Source organism: Xenopus laevis, chromosome 1L (genome assembly GCF_017654675.1).
Source record: "Xenopus laevis strain J_2021 chromosome 1L, Xenopus_laevis_v10.1, whole genome shotgun sequence".
Lineage (NCBI taxonomy): Eukaryota > Metazoa > Chordata > Amphibia > Anura > Pipidae > Xenopus > Xenopus laevis.
This window is the reverse complement of record NC_054371.1, coordinates 56092251-56115189: the sequence shown is the minus strand read 5'-3', so window position 1 is coordinate 56115189 and position 22939 is coordinate 56092251. Positions and strand designations below refer to the sequence as shown.

General features: G+C 39.5%; 1 protein-coding gene across 8 annotated transcripts in view; it reads left to right on the top strand.

The window, feature by feature from the left end:
• The window catches only part of fnip2.L (folliculin interacting protein 2 L homeolog), a 49637-nt gene extending 27037 nt beyond the window's left edge, over positions 1-22600 (top strand). For 3 of the 8 annotated variants that reach the window (XM_041589336.1, XM_018231075.2, XM_041589340.1), the window contains exons 3-17: positions 75-215; positions 2553-2624; positions 2723-2823; positions 3204-3293; positions 5858-5929; positions 6349-6484; positions 8136-8337; positions 9286-9374; positions 10510-10656; positions 11190-11359; positions 12029-13232; positions 13772-13928; positions 15492-15692; positions 18491-18606; positions 20341-22600. In XM_041589336.1, coding sequence (XP_041445270.1) covers positions 75-215; positions 2553-2624; positions 2723-2823; positions 3204-3293; positions 5858-5929; positions 6349-6484; positions 8136-8337; positions 9286-9374; positions 10510-10656; positions 11190-11359; positions 12029-13232; positions 13772-13928; positions 15492-15692; positions 18491-18606; positions 20341-20419 — 2977 coding nt within the window. In that variant the 3' untranslated portion in view covers positions 20420-22600. Of the gene's footprint in view, positions 1-74; positions 216-1717; positions 1819-2552; positions 2625-2722; positions 2824-3203; positions 3294-5857; positions 5930-6348; positions 6485-8135; positions 8338-9285; positions 9375-10509; positions 10657-11189; positions 11360-12028; positions 13233-13771; positions 13929-15491; positions 15693-18490; positions 18607-20340 lie in introns of all 8 variants that reach the window. The other 5 variants (XM_018231056.2, XM_018231047.2, XM_018231065.2 and 2 more) reach the window with 4 other exon arrangements.
• Positions 22601-22939: the final 339 nt, after the last annotated feature.

The window sequence follows — 22939 nt, the reverse complement described above, 5'->3', positions numbered from 1 at the left end:
GTCTTTCCCCCACTAGAACAGCTTCATCTAATTCATAATTAAGCACAAATCTTACTCAGAGTTACTTTCTGCAGAGAGCAAGTGAAGATGCGCCGGCAAAGATCAGCACAAAGTCTTGCCAGACAAGCAGCAGTGGGACCTGCACCATTTCCTCCTCCCGCAGTGCGTCAAATGGTTCAACCCACTCAACTAAAGATTCTCTGCCCAGATACCAGGTAAAATTTATACATATTACAATAAAGCAAGTAAAGGATTTTTTTCCTCTAACTTTTACACAAGAACTTTACATGGTGTTAAGAACTGTTGGGCTTTTGCAGTAATATTGTTAATGCAGTTAAATCTTGTACATTCCAGGAGTCCCTGGTAATTTGTGCATTTTCCATAGATTTCCTTATGTGGCTAGTTTTACGTCTGATACTTCTCAACCAGTAAGGTTTTGTTGCAACTGGGATTTGGCCCTCAGTAGAATATTTTCGGGGCTCAAATGTCCATACTGCCACTGTCAGTCATTTCCAAGGAGTGAGTGGGAGGAGCCCTGGTAGTTTTGGGACCTACACAGACTGCAGTGGTTAAATAACTACAGATGTTATCTTACATGTTTGGGGTTTTCTGAATGAGGGGTGTTTCAGTAATGTGCAGTACACATTTTTCCAGAAGCTACAGCAAGGCAAACAAGTGATTTGATTATGTTTTTGCACATAAGATTATGGCTGCCACTCGCAGGTGCAACTTTTTGCATTGTGCTTGATGGAGTGATATTGGCAGTACCTGTTGTCGCTCCATACTAGAGGGACACCAAGTAGGCTAGCCACAGGCATCCTCTAGCACCCCTGCCTTTTTTGTTTGTCCAGGACACCCAAGGGCATGGACAGTGTAAGGCTAGGGCCACACGGGAGCCAAAATCAGCTAGCTGAAACACGTTGGCTGATTTCAGCCCTCCCTCTCTATTCCGCATTGATTCGGCTCGGAACAAAAAGACTTTGCCAGACTTTGACTCAAAACGCAGAGACTCGCGGCTCTTCACTGAAACCCGAGTCTGTTTGCGCCGAGCTGATTCACTGTAGAAAAGCGTGAGGCTACTGCCTGCGGTAGGAATGAAATCAGGCAGAATATTTCAGCTAGCTGACTTTGGCCCACGTAAGGCCCAAGCCTAAGGGAGCCCTGTACTTACCACTTGCACATTTTGTTTTGTTCTTTTGCTGCAACATACAGAGCGTAGCTTGCACTTATGGGTACAAGCATAAGTGCAATTTTGTGCCCCTTGGGGCTCCAGCACCTGTAACTGAGGTAACAGTCCTATCAAATACATACTCAACAACATGTTGGCGCGCTAAAAATACATAATAATAATACCAAGGGCACCATTATGGTTTTCCTCTGGTAAGACATAGGGGAATATTTATAAAGGTGTGTAAAATAACATCACTTCTTAATAATGAGGCAAGCTTTACAGAGCAGGGCAGCTCTTGTGGCACTTTTCCTCTTGTATCTCTTTCTATACCCTTAGCTGTACAGTCACTGCATTTTATACTTGTTTACCAGACTAAAAATAAATTCTAGTGACACCAAACCCTGCTTTTTACACAAAACACTTCTTTTTTTCTGCCAGAATTTACACTCCACAACTTTTACATTTAATCATAATACAGGTGTATAACTGTGCAGGGGTTTTACATGGTGCACTATGGGTGTTTAGTGACTTTTATTTGACTTGCAGTACACCAAGCCTGCCTCTGATGTTAATATGCTAGGAGAGATGATGTTTGGCTCGGTGGCAATGAGTTACAAAGGGTCCACTTTGAAAATTCATTATATTCGGTGAGTCTACAGCACCCAGTGTGCTCATTTCTAATGTGCCAGAATCCTCTACTCTTTTGGGACAGAATCCCTGAAGAATGCATCATTGTGTGTGTTTGTTTATTTTCATTAAATGACTTCTGGGGAAAATTAAACACTCAAGTTCATTCCCTTCCCATTTATTTTAACAGCAATATCCAGGAATCACGTTGCCATTTTCACTAGTCGGCATTTCCTAATGACATTTGCCTGACACTTCAGGGGAACCCAGTATTCCAATATTGGGGGCATTCTTGGGTGTATGTGATTTACCTGCCCAAGTTGTGCCTTCCTTACTGAGGGTGCTGCACACATTTATTCATTGTGAGTGTGAACTTTCTTTTTCGGTTGGATGAACAGACCTAGTTAACTCCGGATGAGTTGATTCATAGGAGTAGGCAATTCTATTCATAGCCTTATCTGAGTAACCAACAGAAACATTACATTCTGAAGATGATGTATAATAAGAACTGGTGTATATGTGTGTATATGTACGATGAATAGCGATGGGGCTGTATCCCACCTCCTTCTCTTTATATCTTAGCCGTATGATAAATAGCATGTTATTTGCTATTCAGTTACCTACAGTAGGTGCTGTTTCCATGTTGAAGTTTAGTTTCTTCAACAGTCTAAAAAATAGTGCCTGCTGAACTATATTCTGCTGCTACCTGCCATGGAAGCATTTGGATTTACAGCTATGCCTTTTGCCTCACCAGCTGCCCCCCGCAACTTTTGATCAGCAAGGTGTTCTCGGCCAAAGTGGGAAGCCTCAGCGGCAGTACTAATACGTAAGCCTTCATTTATAGCTTTCTTCATGTGAAGGAAAATGATTGGAGGTATTTGTTTCAAATGAATCTATATCTATTTTTTTCACCATCCTATTCAGCTTGCAGGACAGCTTGGAGAACATTAATCAAGACGGAGGTGGAGCAAAACTTGGTGCAAATCAGAGTGGTCAGTTACCAGGTCAAAGCAACTCTAACTTAGGTATGTATTTGTATGAGCTTTCATCTCTTCTAGGATGCTGGTGGGTTTTGGTGGGATTAGCAGTTTTTTTTAATACTTTTAATGATGGGTAAACTTCAGGCAATTAAATATAAAACTGGCTGTGTCTGTTTAAAAGCCATGTAGCATATATTTTTTGCAAAGGGGAATGCTTAATTTCTTACATTATAAACCCAAATAACCAGCAATTGTTCTTAAGGTAAATGTTGCCAGTGCAGCTACAGTAGATTTATTTGGGTTAATATCATCTTTCAGTTATGGGGGGGGGATATCTGAAGCTTTTAGCAAGTTAATAGGACATTTTGTTATATTTTTATTTTATTTTTGCTTCTCTTTTTATTTGCTTCCACTTCCCATTTTAGGTGTTTTACAGATGTGTGGTAGCAAACTGCTGCCTGCAATGTTTGAAGCTCGTCCCCTCCGGCTCATCCGGAGTGCCTCTTTCTTTGCAGGTTTGTGTGGAATGCAGAACAAAATAAGGACCACACAAAATAACAGATTTTCATACTACATCTATAAAATCCTCTTCTTTTCAGAATTACCATGGGTCTCATTACCAGTTGTATAAATATCACAATTAAATCTAGATCGTCACCCTTCAGCCACTCCACAGCCTATACCCCCATCCTTCCCTCAAACTGTAGTTCACAGTGGTTACGTAATTCTGTTCTACAGGCTTTTTTTTGCATTCATACCTAGGCACATAGCAAGGGGTTGCTCTGGAATCTGAAGATTGGGATCCTCAGGACATGAACAAAGGCTAGCTTCCTAAATTTTGGGAGGGGGGTCAACAGTGTCAAACCTTTGATCATCCAGCAGCTAAACTCCATGCCATAGCCAATTGGTTTCAGTGAGAATGGGGAGACGTAGTACAATAACATCTGGAGGGTCCCAGATTGGTCATCCCTGATCTACTATATGGAGGGAAACCATCAGCTATTGCACAGTGTATATGTTGTGACATTAAGGGGGGCAGGACCCCTACTGCTCCACCCTAAGGACAATGATTCATGGTTTGTTTTTTCCATGGGCAACAAAATATCCCATATACCCCCCCCCCCCATTGCTTCGACACATGTGCCTTTTTCATTAAGCCTGCTTTGGAGCTTATATGACTGATGACATGCCCCACAATTGCCCCTTTTCATTTTACACTTTACTATTTTTTTTGTTATCATTATTTTCTTTCAAGATAGAAATGACCTCTGGTATTTCTGAAAGTGTTACAGTCCATGATTGACAAAGGGCTCCTTCCCAACATGTAGTCCTACCTGGTGAAATAATGGGCATATACTGATCTGATTACACAACATGCTTGTACCTTGGAACTTTCACAGACTGCTCTTGCCATTTTAGTTTTGCTTTTGCCAAAACCTCAGGGTCATGTTGTGGGCCAGATTTCCATCGAGGCCAGAAATACAGTTCTTGTTTTTTTTGGTTTCCATCGGGCCAGAATTTATGGTTCTGATGAAATCATTGTCAATAACCTGGGCCAGTAATATTGCCCCATGTTTATGATCTTCAATTTGATAAAGTCTGGGATAGTGACCCAGTTTGGATTTGAATTGGGCATTGCCAGGGCTGCCTTAAGCCTTCCTGGCAGTGATGTCCAACTTGCAGCTCTTGTTGAATACTACTGCAAGCAGCATTCAATAGTCCTGAATATGTTTAAAATGGGGAGGATTCCTAATAGCAGTATGATATATTGCTTGGGAACAGGCCATTGTAGCAAGGGTTTTTTTTTAAACTATAGAACATGTAGAACCATTGGGGAAATAAAATCCAGCTGATTTGAAAGTTCACAGGTAATGGCATAACTGATTGGTGCACTTGGTATTCCACTACTTTATGGGTGTGTAGCAATCTGTCACTGATTAATTGCATTATATAGTCTAGTTTCTTACTCCTATATTTTAAGTTAAAGGTAAAAATTGTTTATTTAAATGTAGAATCTTGAGTGATAATGAATTTAGTATCTGTGGACCTCCCAGTATCCGTTGGCTCAGGCATCAGATTACTGGGGCTTCACATTTTCCTGCACCTTTTATAAGCATCAGTAGGAAAAACCATTGAAGAATTTCCTTGCTTCTAACATGTAAAACTATTGTTGTTAGTAGCTGCAAATTAAAATTGGTTTTCAAGCTATTCTTTAAGTCTACTACAGTAATGGTAACAGGTACCCAAATCCCACCTCTAATTTAGGCATGGCATTGCTTATCTAAACCATAGGTTTATAGGCTGCTAGTAATTTGATTTTTTTATAAATTACATTTTGAAATTTATCATGAGGCTAGACATATTTTTAGTTTACCTAGTGCCCTCAACCATGTGACTTGTGCTCTGATAAACTCCAGTCACTCTCTACTGCTGCACTGCAAGTTGGAGTGATGCTAGCTCCAACCCCCTCCTTCCCTCCCAGCAGCCTATCAACAGAACAATGGGAAGGTGAGAGGATAACATTTCACTCGCACCTGTATTGCTAAAAATGCTCCCATACCCCACCTAGTGGTAGATATGAGAACAGTACTCAATAGTAAAAATTAAGTCCCATTATGACTCCTCCAGTTACATTGAGTAGGAGAAACAATAGCTGATCTGAAAGCAGTTCATTGTGAAGTGCTGGCTCTTTCTGAAAGCACCGGATCAGGCATGATCACCTAATATGGCTGCCTACACACCATTATTACAACTATAAAAAATTATTGGTTCAAGAATAAAATTTAAAATGTTAGAATGAATTATTTGCAATGTACACAGTGTAATTTACTAATAACAACTACACCATATAAATCATGACAGAATCCCTTTAAGACGTGCATGCTCAAAGCTTGGTGGTTTCTTTTAGGTGTAATGAGATTGGGTTCAGTGCTTACTGTGGAATTAGTTGCTGGAACACAAGTCTAACTACTTTTTTACTGTATGCCAGACTAAAAGTACTAAAATAGTATGTTAAAAATATTATGATGTGGGAAGGATATTTTCTAGACAATGGTTGATGTGCCTCTTGCTTCTGCAGCTCACAGCACACCTGTTGATATGCCCAGCCGGGGACACAGTGAAGACAAAGACAGCGGTATTGCTCGATCAGGTAATGCCATTGTGTTAGTTTGCTGTTACGCTTAACTTCATTCCTTCTCTTGACACCAGTCTCGTATCCTATTGGTTAATGTAACTAGACTCAGAAAACATTTCACTTTTCCAATCAAAGAAAGGATTTCACTTTAAAATTGTTCGCTGTTTGCTTCTGGAAATTCCTGTTCAAAAAGATAGTGATTAAAGGTGCCTTGATTTTTGTTAGAGAGATTTGGTCTTTCTTAGTATGTATTATTGTTTTCTATATAGCGATACTGATGAGGTCCATTATTATTATTTTTATTATTATTATTATTAAGGCCCATTTACTACATCTATCTCAGATCTTTATGCTAGCATTATTTCAGTGAATGTACCATAGACAAGGTATTGTTTTGAGATAAGAAGTGCTTTATATTTCTTATTCTTTTTCAGCTTCCCTGAGCAGTCTCTTAATAACTCCTCTCCCATCTCCGGGGTCTTCATACTCGAGTAATTATGCCAGCAGCTACCAGCGGCGATGGTTGCGGAGTCAGACAACAAGTCTAGAGAATGGAGTCATCCCACGGTGGCAAGTATTGCCTGAATTAATTATTATTTTAAATATTTGTTTTGCAATGTATGGCCTAGGTTGCATTACCAGAATTTAAAAGTCTAGGCCAGATCCATCTCTTCTAATGTAGTGGACACGTTTTATGTTGCAAATTTCAGGATCTAAATTACATGAAGCACATTGTTATCTGGAAGTTAATTTTTATTTTAAATCTATATCTTTATTTTATATAAAAAAACATAGTCCAGGGAATCCAGTTACTGGATAATACCCAGTTTGCAGAGGTATCAAGGCACGGTGTTTGGTAAAATAAATATTCTGAACCAAATAAACTTAGTAACAATAGACAGATACAGCAAAGCATCATGGATACTGTCATTTATAGTCCCAATATGATAGGAGCTAAACGTGGTGTCAGAGTGGGAAAGGGGAAAGTAGGTGGGATTTACCTACGACTTTTCTGTATCTGTTGGGAAGTTAGCTGTGGGCAGGCTCCTCTCTGTCAGCCAGGGAATCCAGAACATTTTCTGTGAATCGTTTTTCAGGCTGGTTAGCTTCTCTAAAACAAAGACAGTGTCTAATTTAACTATGATTAGGTGAAAGTCTAGAGTTGGCGATTTCCAGGCAGCTGCTATAACTTGTTTTGAGGCAGAAAATATATGGGTTATCCATCTCCTAAGGTATTTATTGCCTCCTGTCTATTAGTGCTTTCATTGGGTCTTTTCTTAGCATTAAACTGGTAACGTTTGTAATTAATGTATAGATATGAATCCAGAACTGAACAGCTTTGGGACATACCCACCAGATGGGCACAAAAGTTCCCTGTTGGCCACAATTTATAAAACAAAAGGGAGAACAAGAGGGGTATCATTTTGCCAGTCGTGTGGGCACTAGGTAACATTTATGCAAGAGTTTCTGGGAGGTTTGTTAAATGGCTATATTGATAGAAAAGTGTACAGTATCTCTAATGATGTCAGACCAATGGTCTTCCTCCATACATATGTGTAAGCCCTTTAACCAAAGCTGAATAAATATCAAGTCTTTTAAAGGAATGAGATGGGTTAAATGATCATAAATTATTGAAATAGCTCACCTTTGGGGAAAAACATAGACCCATTAATTCAAATAGTCTTGGCATGGGGAATTTTTTTTTTATTTCCATAAAGTGCCTACGTAGTGTCTTATTTAGTGCTACTGCAAGAATTCACATTGTGGGATGTTGTGGGATTCCTGGAGCTGATAGTAGATAGTACGACTTGGTCAGAGAATAGAGAGAGTGCAAATTATTTTGTGTCCACCATTTGAAAGAACCTTTTGCTGCCCCTGAATGAAAGTCAGTATTCGCCTTGAAAGTTGCTACTGATGTACGTGGGGAGGTCATGTTGTGTATGGGAGAGAACATTTTGTAGACTTTAAGTGAGTGTAATATAACAGTTTTACAGCCTGTCTTGTCAGCTGATTGTTTAGTCCATAGCAGGTTTTTAAGGACCTTTTTTTAGGGTGCAGCTACATTCTTTTTAATATGACTTTGGGCAGACCACTCTAAAAAATCAAAGTTGAGACCCTTTTATAACCAGTATCTCCCATCAGTCTTAGGAATGTTATGTCTTTTCTGCTGAGTTGCATACCGCACTGATCATCTGAGATGTTCCCCTTCGTTGTCTTGCAGGTCAGCAGATGAATCATTCAGCATGTCCGATGAAACTTATACCTCCAACCCTGCCACAGTCGGCAGAAAGAAAATTGCAGTCAGCATCATCTTCTCCTTACCAGAACAGGAGGATTCCCACAGCAGTTTCCAAGATTTTTTCTTCTCTCACTTCCCACTGTTTGAGTCCCATATGAACAAACTGAAGTCTGCTATAGAAAAGGTATCTAACTGAAGAGTGCTTTTATATTATGGCAATATCCAGCCTTGTGGTACATGGCCAGGTGACCATCAAGCAGACGTGTGGCTGATTTGGAAACCCAAGTGGTGGTCCATATTTGGTTGATCTGAATGTTCAGCCTTTGTGAAACAATCAGTTGATATGAAGGGGCAATGCATGGCAGTAGTGCGTAGACAACCTAATGTTTTCTTAGCCAACCAAAACAGTCTATGACAGCAGCAATTGTCTGTCCTTGTATGGTCACTAAAAGGAGGCATATAGGATAAATGAAAAAACACTAATTTTGGAGGCAATTATGCATACTATATGGTGTTGGTTTCACATTGTGCTAAAATTAATATTATCTTTAAAAATGAGCCCCTTTATTTGAGCTCCCTATAGATGTCCACTGGCCCCTTTTTTCAAATAGGGGGTGGGCATGTCCTAACGGTCCCTGCCGGAAGCACTAGGAAAGGGAGAGCCAATCACAGCCCTGCAGTCACACAAGCAAAGACAGGCTTCAGTTCCCTATCAGGTCAACCTAGCTGCTGATTGGTTCCTATCGTACAGTGCAGTGTGCTGACTGCCGCCGGCTCCCATGCACAGCCTGGAAAAGGAGGCAGCAGGAAGTGTAACAGATGGGTGGGACTATGGGATTATGCCGAAATTTTCAATAAAGTAACCAGAAACAGAACTTTTTAAAGCACATTCCTACTATATCTAAAATAGTAAAATGCACTGGTACATTCTTGTTTTTTTTACATAAAATGTCTCCTTTAAGGCACTCTGTTCTGCATGTGCCTTATGGCCCAGTTCCAAAAAAAAAGCAAAATTTATGTACATTAGAAATAGTTTTGTGTGTGTATCCTAGAATGCCATTTTTATCTTATTTTTATTTTGGGATGGAAATAAAAGTCTAGATTAAATGTATATATTTTTTATTCTTTTTAGGCTATGATTTCTTGCAGAAAAATTACAGAGTCGAGTCATCGGGTTCAATTCTACCTTAGTCGGGTCATGGAAGCACTTGGACACTTTAGGTATGAAGTACTGAGAAATATTCTATAGTACAAAATATTGACTTGATTACGACACACACACACAAAATACATTGTCCCCTCTAATAAATTAAATCTGCATTGAGAAGATTATAATGAAGCACTTAAACCACCCTAAAGTACATTGTAGGATATTGGATACATTGTGCTTTCTTACTTGTAACATTAGTGACTATTCTTTAATAAGAAGATAATGTTTGCATATCAGACTATTAAAGAAACACACCTAGATTTATTTATTCATAGCTAATGGATTCTTGAACTTGAAAAAAGGACTTTGTCTCCATTTTTAGTATTTTTGTGTTTCTATTTCCACTTCTAAAAGCTAAGCTCACCTTCTCAAGCCTTATAAATTACCCATTTTTCAGTTGCATTTAGAATATTTATGCAATATATCCACTATAACTGAATTGATGTTTAGAAGGCTTGAGTACTTCACTATAAAGGTAGCCATAGATGTAGAGATCCTCTCGTTTGGCGATGTCGCCAAAAGAACTTATCTCTCCCCGATATTTTGCATCCGAACAAATTTTTTAACCTGCTGATCGAGATCTGACAAACTTTCGGCCAGATATCGATGGGGGAACACGTCGGATGGCCCCACACACAGGCCAATAAGCTGCCGACTCGGTCTGTCGGCAGCTTTTATCGGCTCGTGTATGGGGGCCTTTAGGCTCAGTGTATTAATATCACTCTGGAGATGATTATCATTGGTTTAGGTCAGATGGACAGGTAACAATTTCTCAGGTGGAGCCTGCAGCAGCTGTGGCTGGGTGTTCGATGACTTGTTTCTCTAATACCTGCAATTGTGTTTGGAGTTTATCTCCTTATGCCTTGTCATTTGCAGAATTTGGCTGTTCATTTTAAGCGATCATATGTGAACCCATGGTACATGTTTGGTTAGATTTCCCCTTAGCATTCAATAATTCTCCTTGACAGTCGTATAGCAGGACAGCTCGGTCATCAAGGTGATGGTAATGCTAACAGAACCGTCTGCTGATCTGCTGGTGTTGTCTGGTTATCTAACAAATATTCACTAGCACTTTGGAAACGTTTAAAGTTAAATGTATGATTTGCATGGAACTAACTTTGTGCTTCTTTTTTTTCTGTCAACCAGGGAAACTATCTGGAACCTGTACTCTGTACCTCGTGTTGCAGAACCGGTGTGGCTCACCATGGTGTCCAATAGTTCTGAGAAAAGTCACCTCTGCCAGCAGTTTCTCAAAGAGTTTGCTTACCTTTCTGAGCAGCTAAATAAAAATCAGTAAGTTTCGATGTCTGCACACATTATATAAGGAGCTTGTTTCCCCATACATAAACCTGGATTATTTAGTGGGGCTTCAGGGATTTAGGATAAGGAACATGTTTCCTATATACTTGTGGGAAGAGAATTGCTTTGGATTGTTAGGCAAGCATAATGTTATACTATGTGTAAATGCAAATAGGGGACTGGGCTCCTCTGTGTAATGATGTCAGTGGGTGGGAGTAGGAAATTTGCATACATCTCCATTTAATATGAGGAATAGGTGGGTGAGTGGTAAAGTACAGAAGTGTAGAACAGGAAGGCTCTCTCAGGTTGCCATGGAAATGAATCAGAAAATCCCACATTCTTTTGTCTTTATGTTGGCACCATTATAACCGAGATAACAATCAGCATCCTGGCTGGAATTTGTATTTGAAACAATAGATCTCAACCGCACAAGTCTCTACTACTATTTCCCTCCTCCATCCCTGTCAGCAGTTTGCTAATGGCAACGAGAAATCCGACAGTTTCATGTGTTCATTTGCAATTTCCAGGTTTTTTGCAGCTTTACTAACGGCTGTGTTAACCTACCACTTGGCCTGGGTTCCAACTGTCATGCCAAATGGCCACCCTCCCATCAAATCCTTCTCAGAAAAACATACTTCGCAATCCGTCAACCTGCTGGCAAAGTCACACCCTTACAACCCCCTCTGGGCACAGCTTGGTAAGTTACATCTTCAGAGACTGCCAGTTTAAAAAAATATATATATACATTATTACCCTCAGGCCAAAAACATGTTTGTCACAAATATATAAGCTATTTGTTAATAAAGAAAACCTATACATTCAGTATGCATACTTAAGCAAACTATATAATAATATTGCTTTTCTGGTGACTTTTTTAACTAATTTGCACTGTGGGCCTGAAATGGTGTTCACCTTATCTGCCCTGTTGGTTCTCTCTTGATTACCGGCTCAGACCTGTCATAATAAATCTGCTTAGCATTAGACTGAATCTGCATGTAAGATGTTTTTAAAGTTGTTGGTGACAAACCACTAAGCAGCTCTGTTTCATTAAGTTTATAAGATCACATACTCCTCCAGTGTGGATACAGGGTGGAATGTGCCATGTACTGATGTGACTAAGGTTTCTCTGTAGTAACAGAAATACTATCTTATTGGTTACAGCACATTCTTATCTGCAGTTTGATACCGACTATTTTCCATAGCTTCATATTTTTATGGCCATTTTAATTTCAGGTGGAAGATTTTTCCCAGTGATCTGCCAATAAATATCTATACAGTGTGTTAATGATGTGGACTGAGTCTATCATGACAGCAATATTTTATCCATAGAGTTGCTTGTTCTCATTTTCCACTTCCTCATCCACAGGAGACTTATATGGGGCCATTGGATCTCCGGTCAGGATGACTCGAACTGTAGTGGTCGGCAAACGGAAAGATTTGGTTCATCGCATCCTTTACGTTTTAACGTATTTCATTCGCTGCTCAGAGCTTCAAGAGAACCATCTTGTGCACAGCCGGCTTCTGAGGGACGGAGAGCAAATTATAAATGGCAGTCAAATGACAACCTCTCTGGAGAAGGGAGAGGTGGAAGATTCTGAATATGTCATTGTAAATGTTAATAATGAACCAGCTCTGGTGCCGCCATCTTTGCCCAACAACACAGGTGCAACTTCACCAAAACCTAATTGGCCCGAGGGCATGGGTGCAGATGGTTCTATAAGGAAATCTGATGGGTGTTTCTCACAGCAAGAGAAAAATAGTCATACGTTGTTGGGTGCAAATGAATATCAATCCACGCATGGCAGTTCCAGCTCTTGCAAAGAACGCCCAATTTATGTTAACGATCCCAAACTGGAGAAACTCATTCCTGTCACAAGAACTGCAGCATCTAGTGTTGAAAGCCTCATGAAACCGGAATACATTTCATCTCCTGTAACTACGTCAAAGTGGTCAAAGACTGGCCCGCATACAAACAATATTAATAGCGAGTGTCCGGTTGATAAAGTAACTTTTGTTGTGGGCTGCTCTCCATCACCGGACTTAGAAAGTTGTAGGAAGGGACTGACAGAAGCAGTAAACCAAAATCATGAGCCATCTTGTGACCACTCCAAAGATAAAGGTGATAGTCCAGTTACTACACCAAAAAAGGATATTTATTTGCGGATTCCATCCTGTGATGTTTGTTCCAGTATATTTGATGAGTACTTTGCAGAAGGGAATAGTATTGAAACAAATACAGTAGATGTCCTACCCTCCCATGAGTTTTTATCCAAGAAATTCTTGCCCTCTGTTACAGAAGGAAAACAATTCTACAGTATTGACACAAGGACTTGTGAAAATCCCCCCAAACACACTGCTAACATGGGACCTAATGTATGTTCTTTCCCACTACCTTCTCAAGATCTCCCCAGTGAGGCCCAACCAGAAAGCAGTGAGGTCAGAGCAGAAGGAGACATTCCAAGAAATGAAAGCTGTGACAGCGCCCTAGGAAACAGTGATGACGAGTTTGTTACATGTCACGAGACTTCCGATTATCACAATCATTCAGAGGTGGAACTTCCACTGCCAAGGTAACCTAGATGGAAATGGTTCTTCCTGTCCTTTGAAGAAATGCAAAATAAAAACACAACTTCTGGTTCTTTATTTTACCTGGCTCAGAGGAAAACATTTACTAGATAAGGCCTTATTATTTATGATTGAAATTAGCCTGAACAAATGGGAGAGCTAGGAGCACTGTGCAAATGGGAAAGTTTTTTCAAATTTCAAATGTAATTTTCACATTTAAATGGGCAACATAGGTATGAAAATCAGTTTCAGCATCTTTTGTCTGCAGTAGCTCTTGCACCAAAGTACATACTTGAAATGATAGCCACTACTGTTACCAAGGTATGCATGGCTTTTATGTCCAATTAATTTTCAATCCTGATCTGCACCATTAATGTTAAAACTTGGGCCATGTCCTCCAGACTCCTGAGCTGACCTCTTCCTATACAACCTGTTTCTTAGAATTGAGTATAGTTAACTATTTCAATTTTTTTTAATTCAAAACTTAAAAAATGTGTACTAAATCTGCCTTTTATAATAAACTTTCCTATTTTTGCCATTTTAGGTCTGATGTCATCAGCAACCCAAGTCTGAAAAACTTCGGCAGATCTCTCTTTGCGGGCTATTGCCCCACGTACATGCCTGATATGGTGCTTCAAGGTATAAGTAGTGATGAAAAACTGAAGCAGTGTTTGCCATCTGGTCTGGCCCATGCAACACATGTAAGTTGGCGCAATGAATATAGTGATAAAGCTGTATGGGAGGGGGGGGAGACCTATTATTCATTTTTGTCCAGGTATCGCTGCATAATATCCAGAGTATTTATAAAGCTGTATATTGATTTTAGGTATATGGAAAGTTTAGTGTGGCGGTGTCGTAATTTATACCATTATGACATTTGAGCTTCGGAAAAGCAAAAAAACACATATTGATAATACAGTAACAAGGCTATTGTATGATGATAATTGCTGTCAAATCACATACAGGACAAAAAGTGCAGTCTTAAAAATGCACCATTTATTTTATGCCAATTTTTAACTTGATTTATATAAAAGGCCCCAAAGTGGCGCATGGCACTGCAATGATATTTTTTTGTTGTTAATATAAGAGCTAGAAATCTCCTTTGGGTCACTTTAAGTGGCTGAAGTTGGTTAGGTAAGTGGTGCCTGCCTCAGTATTCGCTATGGCATTTACCCTATATGTATAAAAAGGACGAATATTGCTCAGGAGCAGAATCTCATAGCAACCAATGAGTTTTAGTTTGCTTTTAAACAGGTGACCAGTAAATGCTACCTGCTGATTGGTTGCTATGGGTTACTGCTCCTGGGCAAACTCAGTGCCTTTAATTATTACATTCCTAACACTAGTGAATAGAAAGTGCCCTATCTGATACACACGGAGTTGTAACAGTAATTGCATCCGATAGCACACATTTCTCTGCCTGTCATCATTACTTTTATGTTTTGTGTCAGTAATTGGTATGAGGGCTTCTTATGGCATTTACCATTGTAGACCATCATAGTGGCCTACAGATATCACCATAACACTTAGTTTTGGTCTTGCTCTGGTATTGTTCTTTACCGAGTTGTTTGGGAGCTACTAGAAGTTTGTGTTGTGTAAAGCTGCTCCTGCATTTAAGATCCAGATGTCCCCAAACGCGTGGAACATTCATTCCCCGTTATACAAGTATGGGACCTGTTATCCAGAATGCTTGGGACTTGGGCGATAAGATATCTTTCTGTATCTACTAAAAAATCATTTAAACATGAAATAAATCTAATAGGATTGTTTTGCCGCCAATAAAGATTAATTATATCTTAGCTGGGGTGATGTACAAGGTATTGTTTTTTTTATTATTACACAGAAAAAAAGGAAATCATTTTTAAATATGTTAACCATTTAATTAAAATGGTACATGGTCTTCCCATAATTCAGAGCTTTCTAGATAACAGGTTTCTGGATAACGGATCCCATGCCTGTACCCACAAACAGATCAGAAGAGACTAGTGATAAACAAATCACATCACTGAGACACAAACAGACGAGGTGGATTTATATTGCTTCGCGACACTAAATTTAGGAAGCTGAGTCGTGTTATGTTGGTTTCCACTAAGTTATAAAGCACTGTGTATAATAGGTGCTGAAAGGTTTGCTCCCAACTAATATGTGTGCTGTAATTCACTGATCATGTGTTCTGAGAATGACGACTGTTTAAACAGTATGTAAACTATGTATGTATCTGCTTTCTATGGGCTGACCGTGTTGTTTTTCCTTTTTCCCCCTAGCACCCTGTGTTGGATGAGCCAATAGCAGAAGCTGTTTGTATTATTGCAGACACAGATAAATGGTCGGTGCAGGTGGCCAGCAGCCAGAAGAAGTCTTTGGACAGTATGAAGCTTGGGACGGATGTCTTGGTATCTAGTCAAGTGTCCAGTTTGCTGCAGTCTATCTTACAGCTTTACAAGCTCAAAACTCCATCTGTGTTTGTAAGTTTTTTTTTCACGTTCCGAATGAAATGTTGTTACTAGAGGCTTCTACAATTTCCCACGTGGCTTCTAACTTTCATTTGGAATAATCTACATAGGATTATACGCAAGGCTCTCTGGCTACTGAATTTATTGTTTGTTACATTAATGGGCTCCTGCCATGTTTGTTAAAGGAGAAGGGAAAGGGGTGCCAGTTAATTTCTAACCTGAGACACTGTTAAAGGGAATGCTGAGACACCATCTTGCTGCTGGTCCTGGTCTTCCTGGCCAGTAAAAATAATGGTTGATCCCAATGTTATTAATAGGGAAAAAGGATACATATATAGGAAGGCCGGTATTTTTTTTCAGAAAAGGTGGCAACCCTACTCACACCCAACTTTGGCATTCAGTTTTTGAGCCCTGATTTTTCTCTATTGTAGTTGGGCAGCAGAGAATATAGCTGACACTCTATACAATGCAGTGCAGTTTTCAGTGAAGTGGAGCACTGGCCCAGGCTCTGAGGTTAACAATTATAATCACTGGGGGTGCCTAACAAATTACCACTTTTCTCTTGTTCTTTAAAGGGGATATATGCCAACATAGCATCAATTAAAACTGCTTTTCTGAGCACTATTTCAATTTATTATTTTTATTGTTATTTTCATGATATTAGCAGTGGTCCGGTGCTCATGTCATGAATTAAACAAGAGTGGCCAATGTCCTGGCATGGGCCAGACAGAAAGGCTAAAGCTTAAGTAGCTGCTGAGATCATGAAAATTAGAAGTAAAACAACAATTAATGTAAGTTCAAAAATGCTTGAGCAAAAGTTCAGAGCTGCTATTGGTGGCCGAGGATCCAATATGCAAACAGCATTTCCAGTAAGACTCCACTCTGTATATTTCTCTCTCTCTATCCCCGAGGATCATTGAGCTGTAATGGCAGCCAGAGAGAAAGAATGAGTGCACTTTAAAGCAGCATAAGTTTTCAGGCCCCAGCTCTTTGGTTCTTGTGAATAATCGCTTACCTCAAAAATAGCCAGAGGGCATAGAAGCTGTACTTGGCTGAAGGGCGCAGCTTTTTCCCTCTTGCTGTCAGAATGTTCCACTGGACAGAGAAAGCAAAACACAAAGCACATTTCACCGGAGAGACGTCCTACATATTCAATTAATCTGTGGGCCCCTGAGATGAAATCTTTTAGAATGCTATACACCAGTGATCCCCAACCAGTAGCTCGTGAGCAACATGTTGCTCTCCAACCCCTTGGATGTTGCTCCCAGTGGCCTCAAAGCAGGTGATTATTTTTTAAATTCCTGGTTTGGAGACAAGTTTTGGTTGTATAAAAACCAGTTGTACTGCCAAACAGAGTCTCCTATAGGCTGTCAGACCTCATAGGGGCTACCAAATAGCCAATCACAGTCCTTATTTGGCTCCCCATGAACTATTTTCATGCTAGTGTTGCTCCCACCTCCTTTTACTTCTGAATGTTGCTCACGGGTTCAAAAGGTTGGGGATCCCTGCTATACACAGTGCACAGAGAGAGATGTTCTGAGAGATTCTGCTATTGGCCCTAATTTGTGTTTTCATAGTTGTTTAGCTTTTTGTTCAGCAGCAGCTCTCTGTTTTAAAATGCAGGAGCTATTTGGTTACGAGGATGCAATTTTCCCTAGCAACCACACAGTACTTTGAATGAGAGACTGGAATCTGAATAAAAAGGAACTTAACGATAAACCTGTAGCCTGACAGAACAATAGTGGTTTTGGCGGCTGGGATCAGTGACCTCCATTTGAAAGCTGAAAACAGAAGCAGAAAGCAAATAAAACATGAAAATCAATTGAAAAGTTGCTAAGAATTGGTCATTGTATAACATACAACACGTTAACTTAAAGGTGATCTACTCCTTTATCCCATAGACATTTGTACACGTTAAAATTGTGTTATAACCTCTGGACAGGAGGCAATTTATGTTACTTGGGGGGGGTTAAGGGGTAGATTTATCAAGGGTCGAATTTCGAGTTATTTTAAACTCCCATCAACTCGAAATTCGAATAAACAAAGACCAATTGAAATTTATTAAAAAAATCTAATTATTTTAACTGTGGGTGAATAGGCTTTATTCGAAACGTTCGATTTAAATTTTGAACGTTTTCGATCAAATATGAATCGACGTATTTTCCCCAAAAAAAACTTTTATTTCTCAGAGTCCACCAAATGACTCCAAATAGGTTCTCGGAGGTCCCCCATAGGCTAAAACAGCAATTCGGCAGGTTTTAGATGGTGAATGGTCGAAGTCGAATTTTTAAAGAGACAGTACATGATAAGTTTTGATATTCGAATAGTCAAATTTTTTCAACTTCGAATTGAATTTTGGACTATTCGATAGTCAAAGTACAGAAAAATAGCTTGAAAATCGAATTGTAAAATTAGATTTTTCAATTCGACCCTTGATAAATCTGATCGACAAGAAAGAACTCTTCTACACTCCCAATTTCAGTCCCTCGCCACTAGCAGTATATTTTTATTATTTTGCATCTGGAAGCCTTGTGTCTGCTCTGGCACAACCACATTCATTGGATTTTGGTGCAAAATGCAAAGTCTCACGTTTCTTCACCGAAATCCACCAAAACAAGGAGGAGACGGCTAGCGGCAAGGGGCTGTGGATTTCAGCAGGCTGATTTCGGCCCCATGTGGCCCTAGCCTTACATGTTCAGTGAAGGGTCTTTTAATATAATAATATTTAACAATGGATTTGTTATTTAGTTTTGAGTTTACAGTCACGAGCTGTAAGGTCTTACTTAATGTCATTTTTCTGTTTTTAAAAGTGTGTGATGCATCTTGAGGACAAACTGCAAGAGATGTATTTAAAAAGTAAAATGCTGTCGGAATATTTGAGGGGACACACAAGAGTCCATGTGAAGGAACTCGGTGTTGTTCTTGGGTAAGTGTGTGTGTGTAATATATGTAATTAATTAATAATATGTAGTTAATGTTGTGCACATACAGCTCTCTTTTCTATTCTCATGCTGAACAAGTAGGTGTTATTATTGCAGGACATTTCAGATGGAGACAGTGTAGAAGAAACTATAAAACAAACTTGTTTCTTTTTAAATATTAGTCTGGAGTCTAATGATATTCACTGTAAAATCACTATGCAATTGCCACTCGCTGGTATAATGACTAGCCTGTTGCAAACCTTCCCTTCAACAACTATTTATATAATCAAATATTGGGCTGGATTTGAATACACTGAAATGAGTGAAGGACTGTTCACTAAACTTACAACGTACAGTTTTTCGCTGACTGATTTTTAGTGTATGAATGTCTATGTTACAGAAGATAGCAAGCATAGGAGGCTGTTTTTCTTCAGCTAGTGCTGATACAAGTGATGCTATGTTGTTCTTTTAAAAGCATCAGACCCAGCTGAGGTCCTTTTTAGGAACAAAATATAAAAAATTCCACAATCGTTCGTGATTCTTCAGGTAGTACTCTCATGGGCTTAGGCATCCTCCTCCTTCAGTCATCTGCCTTCTGCCCCCAGTCCTCTTCCTTCAGTCCTCTTCCTTCAGTCCTCTTCCTTCAGTCCTCTTCCTTCCGCCCTCGCTCACCACTTAAGAAGTTATGGATATGATTTTCGGCTGAAAAGAGAGATCTGAGGCGGGAGGGCTGAGCAGCGAGGGCGGAAGGAAGAGGACTAAAAGGAAGAGAACTGAGGGCGGAAGGCAGAGGACTGATGGCGGAGGATGTAGGGAGGAGGATGGAGGACTGAGGGCGGAAAACTGAGGGTGGAAGGCTGAGGGCAGAAGGCTGAGGGTGGAGTTCATATGAGTGACGGCTGAGAAGGGAGGGTAGAGGACGATGAGTGACGGTAAAGGCAACCGATGCGCCATTCTGAAGGCATAGGACATTGCATGAAGGAGATGTATTTCGCTGCAGGATGTCCTAAAATGCGATCCGTATAGGCAAGGCACATAAGCAGAACACTAAGGGGGTTATTGATTTAAGTCCAAATGCCAAAAACTAAAAAAAATGTAGTATATATATATATATATATATATATATATATATATATATATATATATATATATATAAAATCAAATTTTCATAAATAACCCCCTAGGACTTACCGAGTTACCATATCGGGCATGCTCCCAACACAACAATGTATTTTTCGGTTCAGAATTCGGCCTTTTTCAGCAGGATTTCGGATTCTGCCCGGCCGAACCGAATCCTAATTAACATATGCAAATTAGGAGTGGGGAGGGAAATCAAGGAAGTAAAAATTGTTTTCCTCTTCCCACCCCTAGGATTTTGGTTCGGTATTCGGCCAAATCTTTCACGAAGGATTCGGGGGTTTGGCCAAATCCAAAATAGTGGATTCGGTGCATCATACATACATACATACATACATATATATATATATACAGTTCAAATGGACGCACGCCTTTTGCTAAAAAATAGAACCTGGGTGCCGGTCGAAAGGTCAAAATATAAAAATGCAAAGTGACAGCACTCCAAGGAAGAACTTTATTTTTATTTTTTTATATATTATAATATATGGTATGATTATTATTGGAAGAGTGCACTTGGCAGCCCTCTCTGTTCTGGGATAATTATTAACAAAAGCAAACATCAATTGCATGTATTGAATATTTTGTTTTCCTTTCTTCTTCAGGATTGATTCAAGTGATCTTCCTCTGTTGGCTGCTGTGGCAAGTACACATTCTCCACATGTGGCCCAAATCCTTTTATAAGCTGGACTTTACAGTCATTCCATAGGCTGAAAAGGGGAATCTACCTTTAAGGAAGAGAGCAAATGCACTCTGGAGAAAGGAGTGAGAAGAGCATGGACTTGTTTCTTCCATAACTCTGCTTTCTCATCTAGGAACCTGTTGAAGTTTACATGACATACAAGGAATTGTGATATTCCCCATGGCCTTAGTTTTGCTTTACTGGGGAGGATGTAGAAGAACATGTTGCATACTACAATAATGACTTGGCTTTGTATTCTAGTTTGGATGTTGACAAACAAGGGAGTTATTCTTAAAGGCAGCTGGATAGCCAGGCATTCCTGCTGCAGTGAACTTATGGTGGGAGAGCTCCCTCAACGTAGCATGATTCTTCTGTGTTGTAGCATTTGCTGCTTTCAAGTTTTTTTGTTGTTACGTTTGTTTTTGTTTTCTTCTACAGTTCTTTGTTCAGTTTTTTTCTCTGTATAATTGGCATCATGTAATTTCAGTCAATTTAAAACAGGCACACTTTAAAGGAAGCTGCTTTCAGATGGAGTCAGTGTGGTTGTCAGAAGGAAAAAGTTTCTTTCCAAAGCTACTCTCTACAATTCATGTTCATAGTCTGTGTAGTTTGTATAGGGTGTAGGAGCTCCCAGGACATGTTGTGATGTAACAAGGATAACTGTGCGATACAAATGACTTGAGTTGTTCTTGAGCGCTCATTTATAAAATAAACTCTCTTTATTAGGAATGGCACAATCTGCCTTTGGTTTGACACAATTCTCCATGTAACAGCAGAGTGGTCATCAGCATGGAGAACCACAACAAAGCACCCAATGTGCCATTCTTCTAAGGAGAAAGACCACATTTGTGAGACCAGTAGGAAGGCTCTGATACTTTTCTATGGTTTACATCAAGGATGCGCAATTTCAGGTCCTCCAGAATTTGTTGAACTACAACTTCCAACACCTGACCCAACCAAGAGCCTTTGGATTGAGAAAGTTGTAACTGAAGAAATTCTGGAGGGTTTCCAGTTGCCCATGCCTGGTTTACATACTTCAGTTGTATGTAGGTGGTTGACATCACTGTAATTTATTAGCCTGCATTCCAGCAGTTTGCACATCTGTTCCAATTAAGGTTCACCAGTTGCTTTATTTCTCTACTGTTTATCATTTGGTGCTGGTTGATTAATCGAATCCTGACGTGACCTTTATTAACATTATTCAACTTAACTATTGTTCTTTACCATTTGCAAGACACTAAATCCTAGTTGTTATTTTTTTGTTAATTTAAACATAAATATAAAAGGTGACAAACTTTAAATTATTTTGTAATTGAAGAATTCTTGTATTTGTTCCTTTCCGGTTTTGCTTCTGGATTTAATCTCATTTAGCTGGGAAGTTGTTTCAGGCAATCAGAGGAGATGGTACTGTAATCTAGTCCATTCCCCTGGCCATATGAGCCATTGAGAAATGTATGGCCCTGCTGAAAACTGCCTGGGAACATCTGGGTTTGGGACAGTTGTAAAAGAGAGGAGTCAGAGATGCATCAAAAATTCACAAGAAGATCATTTTGTTTTTTGGAGAGAGAAATCTAGAATTGCCTGATTGCCTTTTTAAAAGGGCTTCCAAAGGGGAAATTCCTTATATACATTTATTAGATTATATCTGTATCCCAAGTATTTAGATATAAAATGAGCGTAGAAATCCATTTTGGCCTCTGTTTATTGAACACAATTTTCTGAATGAGTGTTTTAAGTTCATTTTGACTGCTGCATTTCTCCCTGAGAGCATCCGGGTGGTCAGAACACCATGGGGCCTATTTATCATGCTGTGTAAAAAAATTGGAGGAAAACATCACCAGTGGTGTTGCCCATAGCAACCAATCATCTTTGCTTTTCTAACTTGTAGGTGACTGTTGAAATTGCTTGTTGCTAGGGGTGACATCACCAGTGATGTTTTCCTTAAATTTTTAGGCCCCCATCTGTGCAACGGCCAACTCCCAACAGGAGCCAGTATGGCGGCCTACAATGCTACAAATGAGCAAATGCTAACACTCGTGATAATTGAAACTTTCCATTTTGATCATTCAAAATATTTCCTACAAGTGTCAAGGCACTTGGCAATTACTTTCTTTCCAAGCAACAAAGAGCAATGATTGTTATACTGGGGATTGTGTTGCTTTTATTTTATTTATCTTTTTAGGTCATGTTTCTTTCTCTTTTTTCTGACAAGCGTTACTGTGAGAGTTACTTGTTTTCCTATAAAAACTTTAGAACCATTACATATGAGGGGAATGAAACCATTTCATTGTCTGGAGTAAGAAAGTGCTGGTGTTGCAGGACATTGTGCTCTGCCAAATCAAGCTGATCCAATTATTTGGCCAAAGATTGGATTATAAGAACCATATAAAGAATAAGGAGAAGGCTTCATTTTGAAGAATGTTGGTTTAACCCATACATGGCCCAATAAGCTACAGATGCTGTCTGAAATAGTGATGATTGATCTGTGTATGGTCGGCTATATTCTAGCTAGCCAGCTAGTT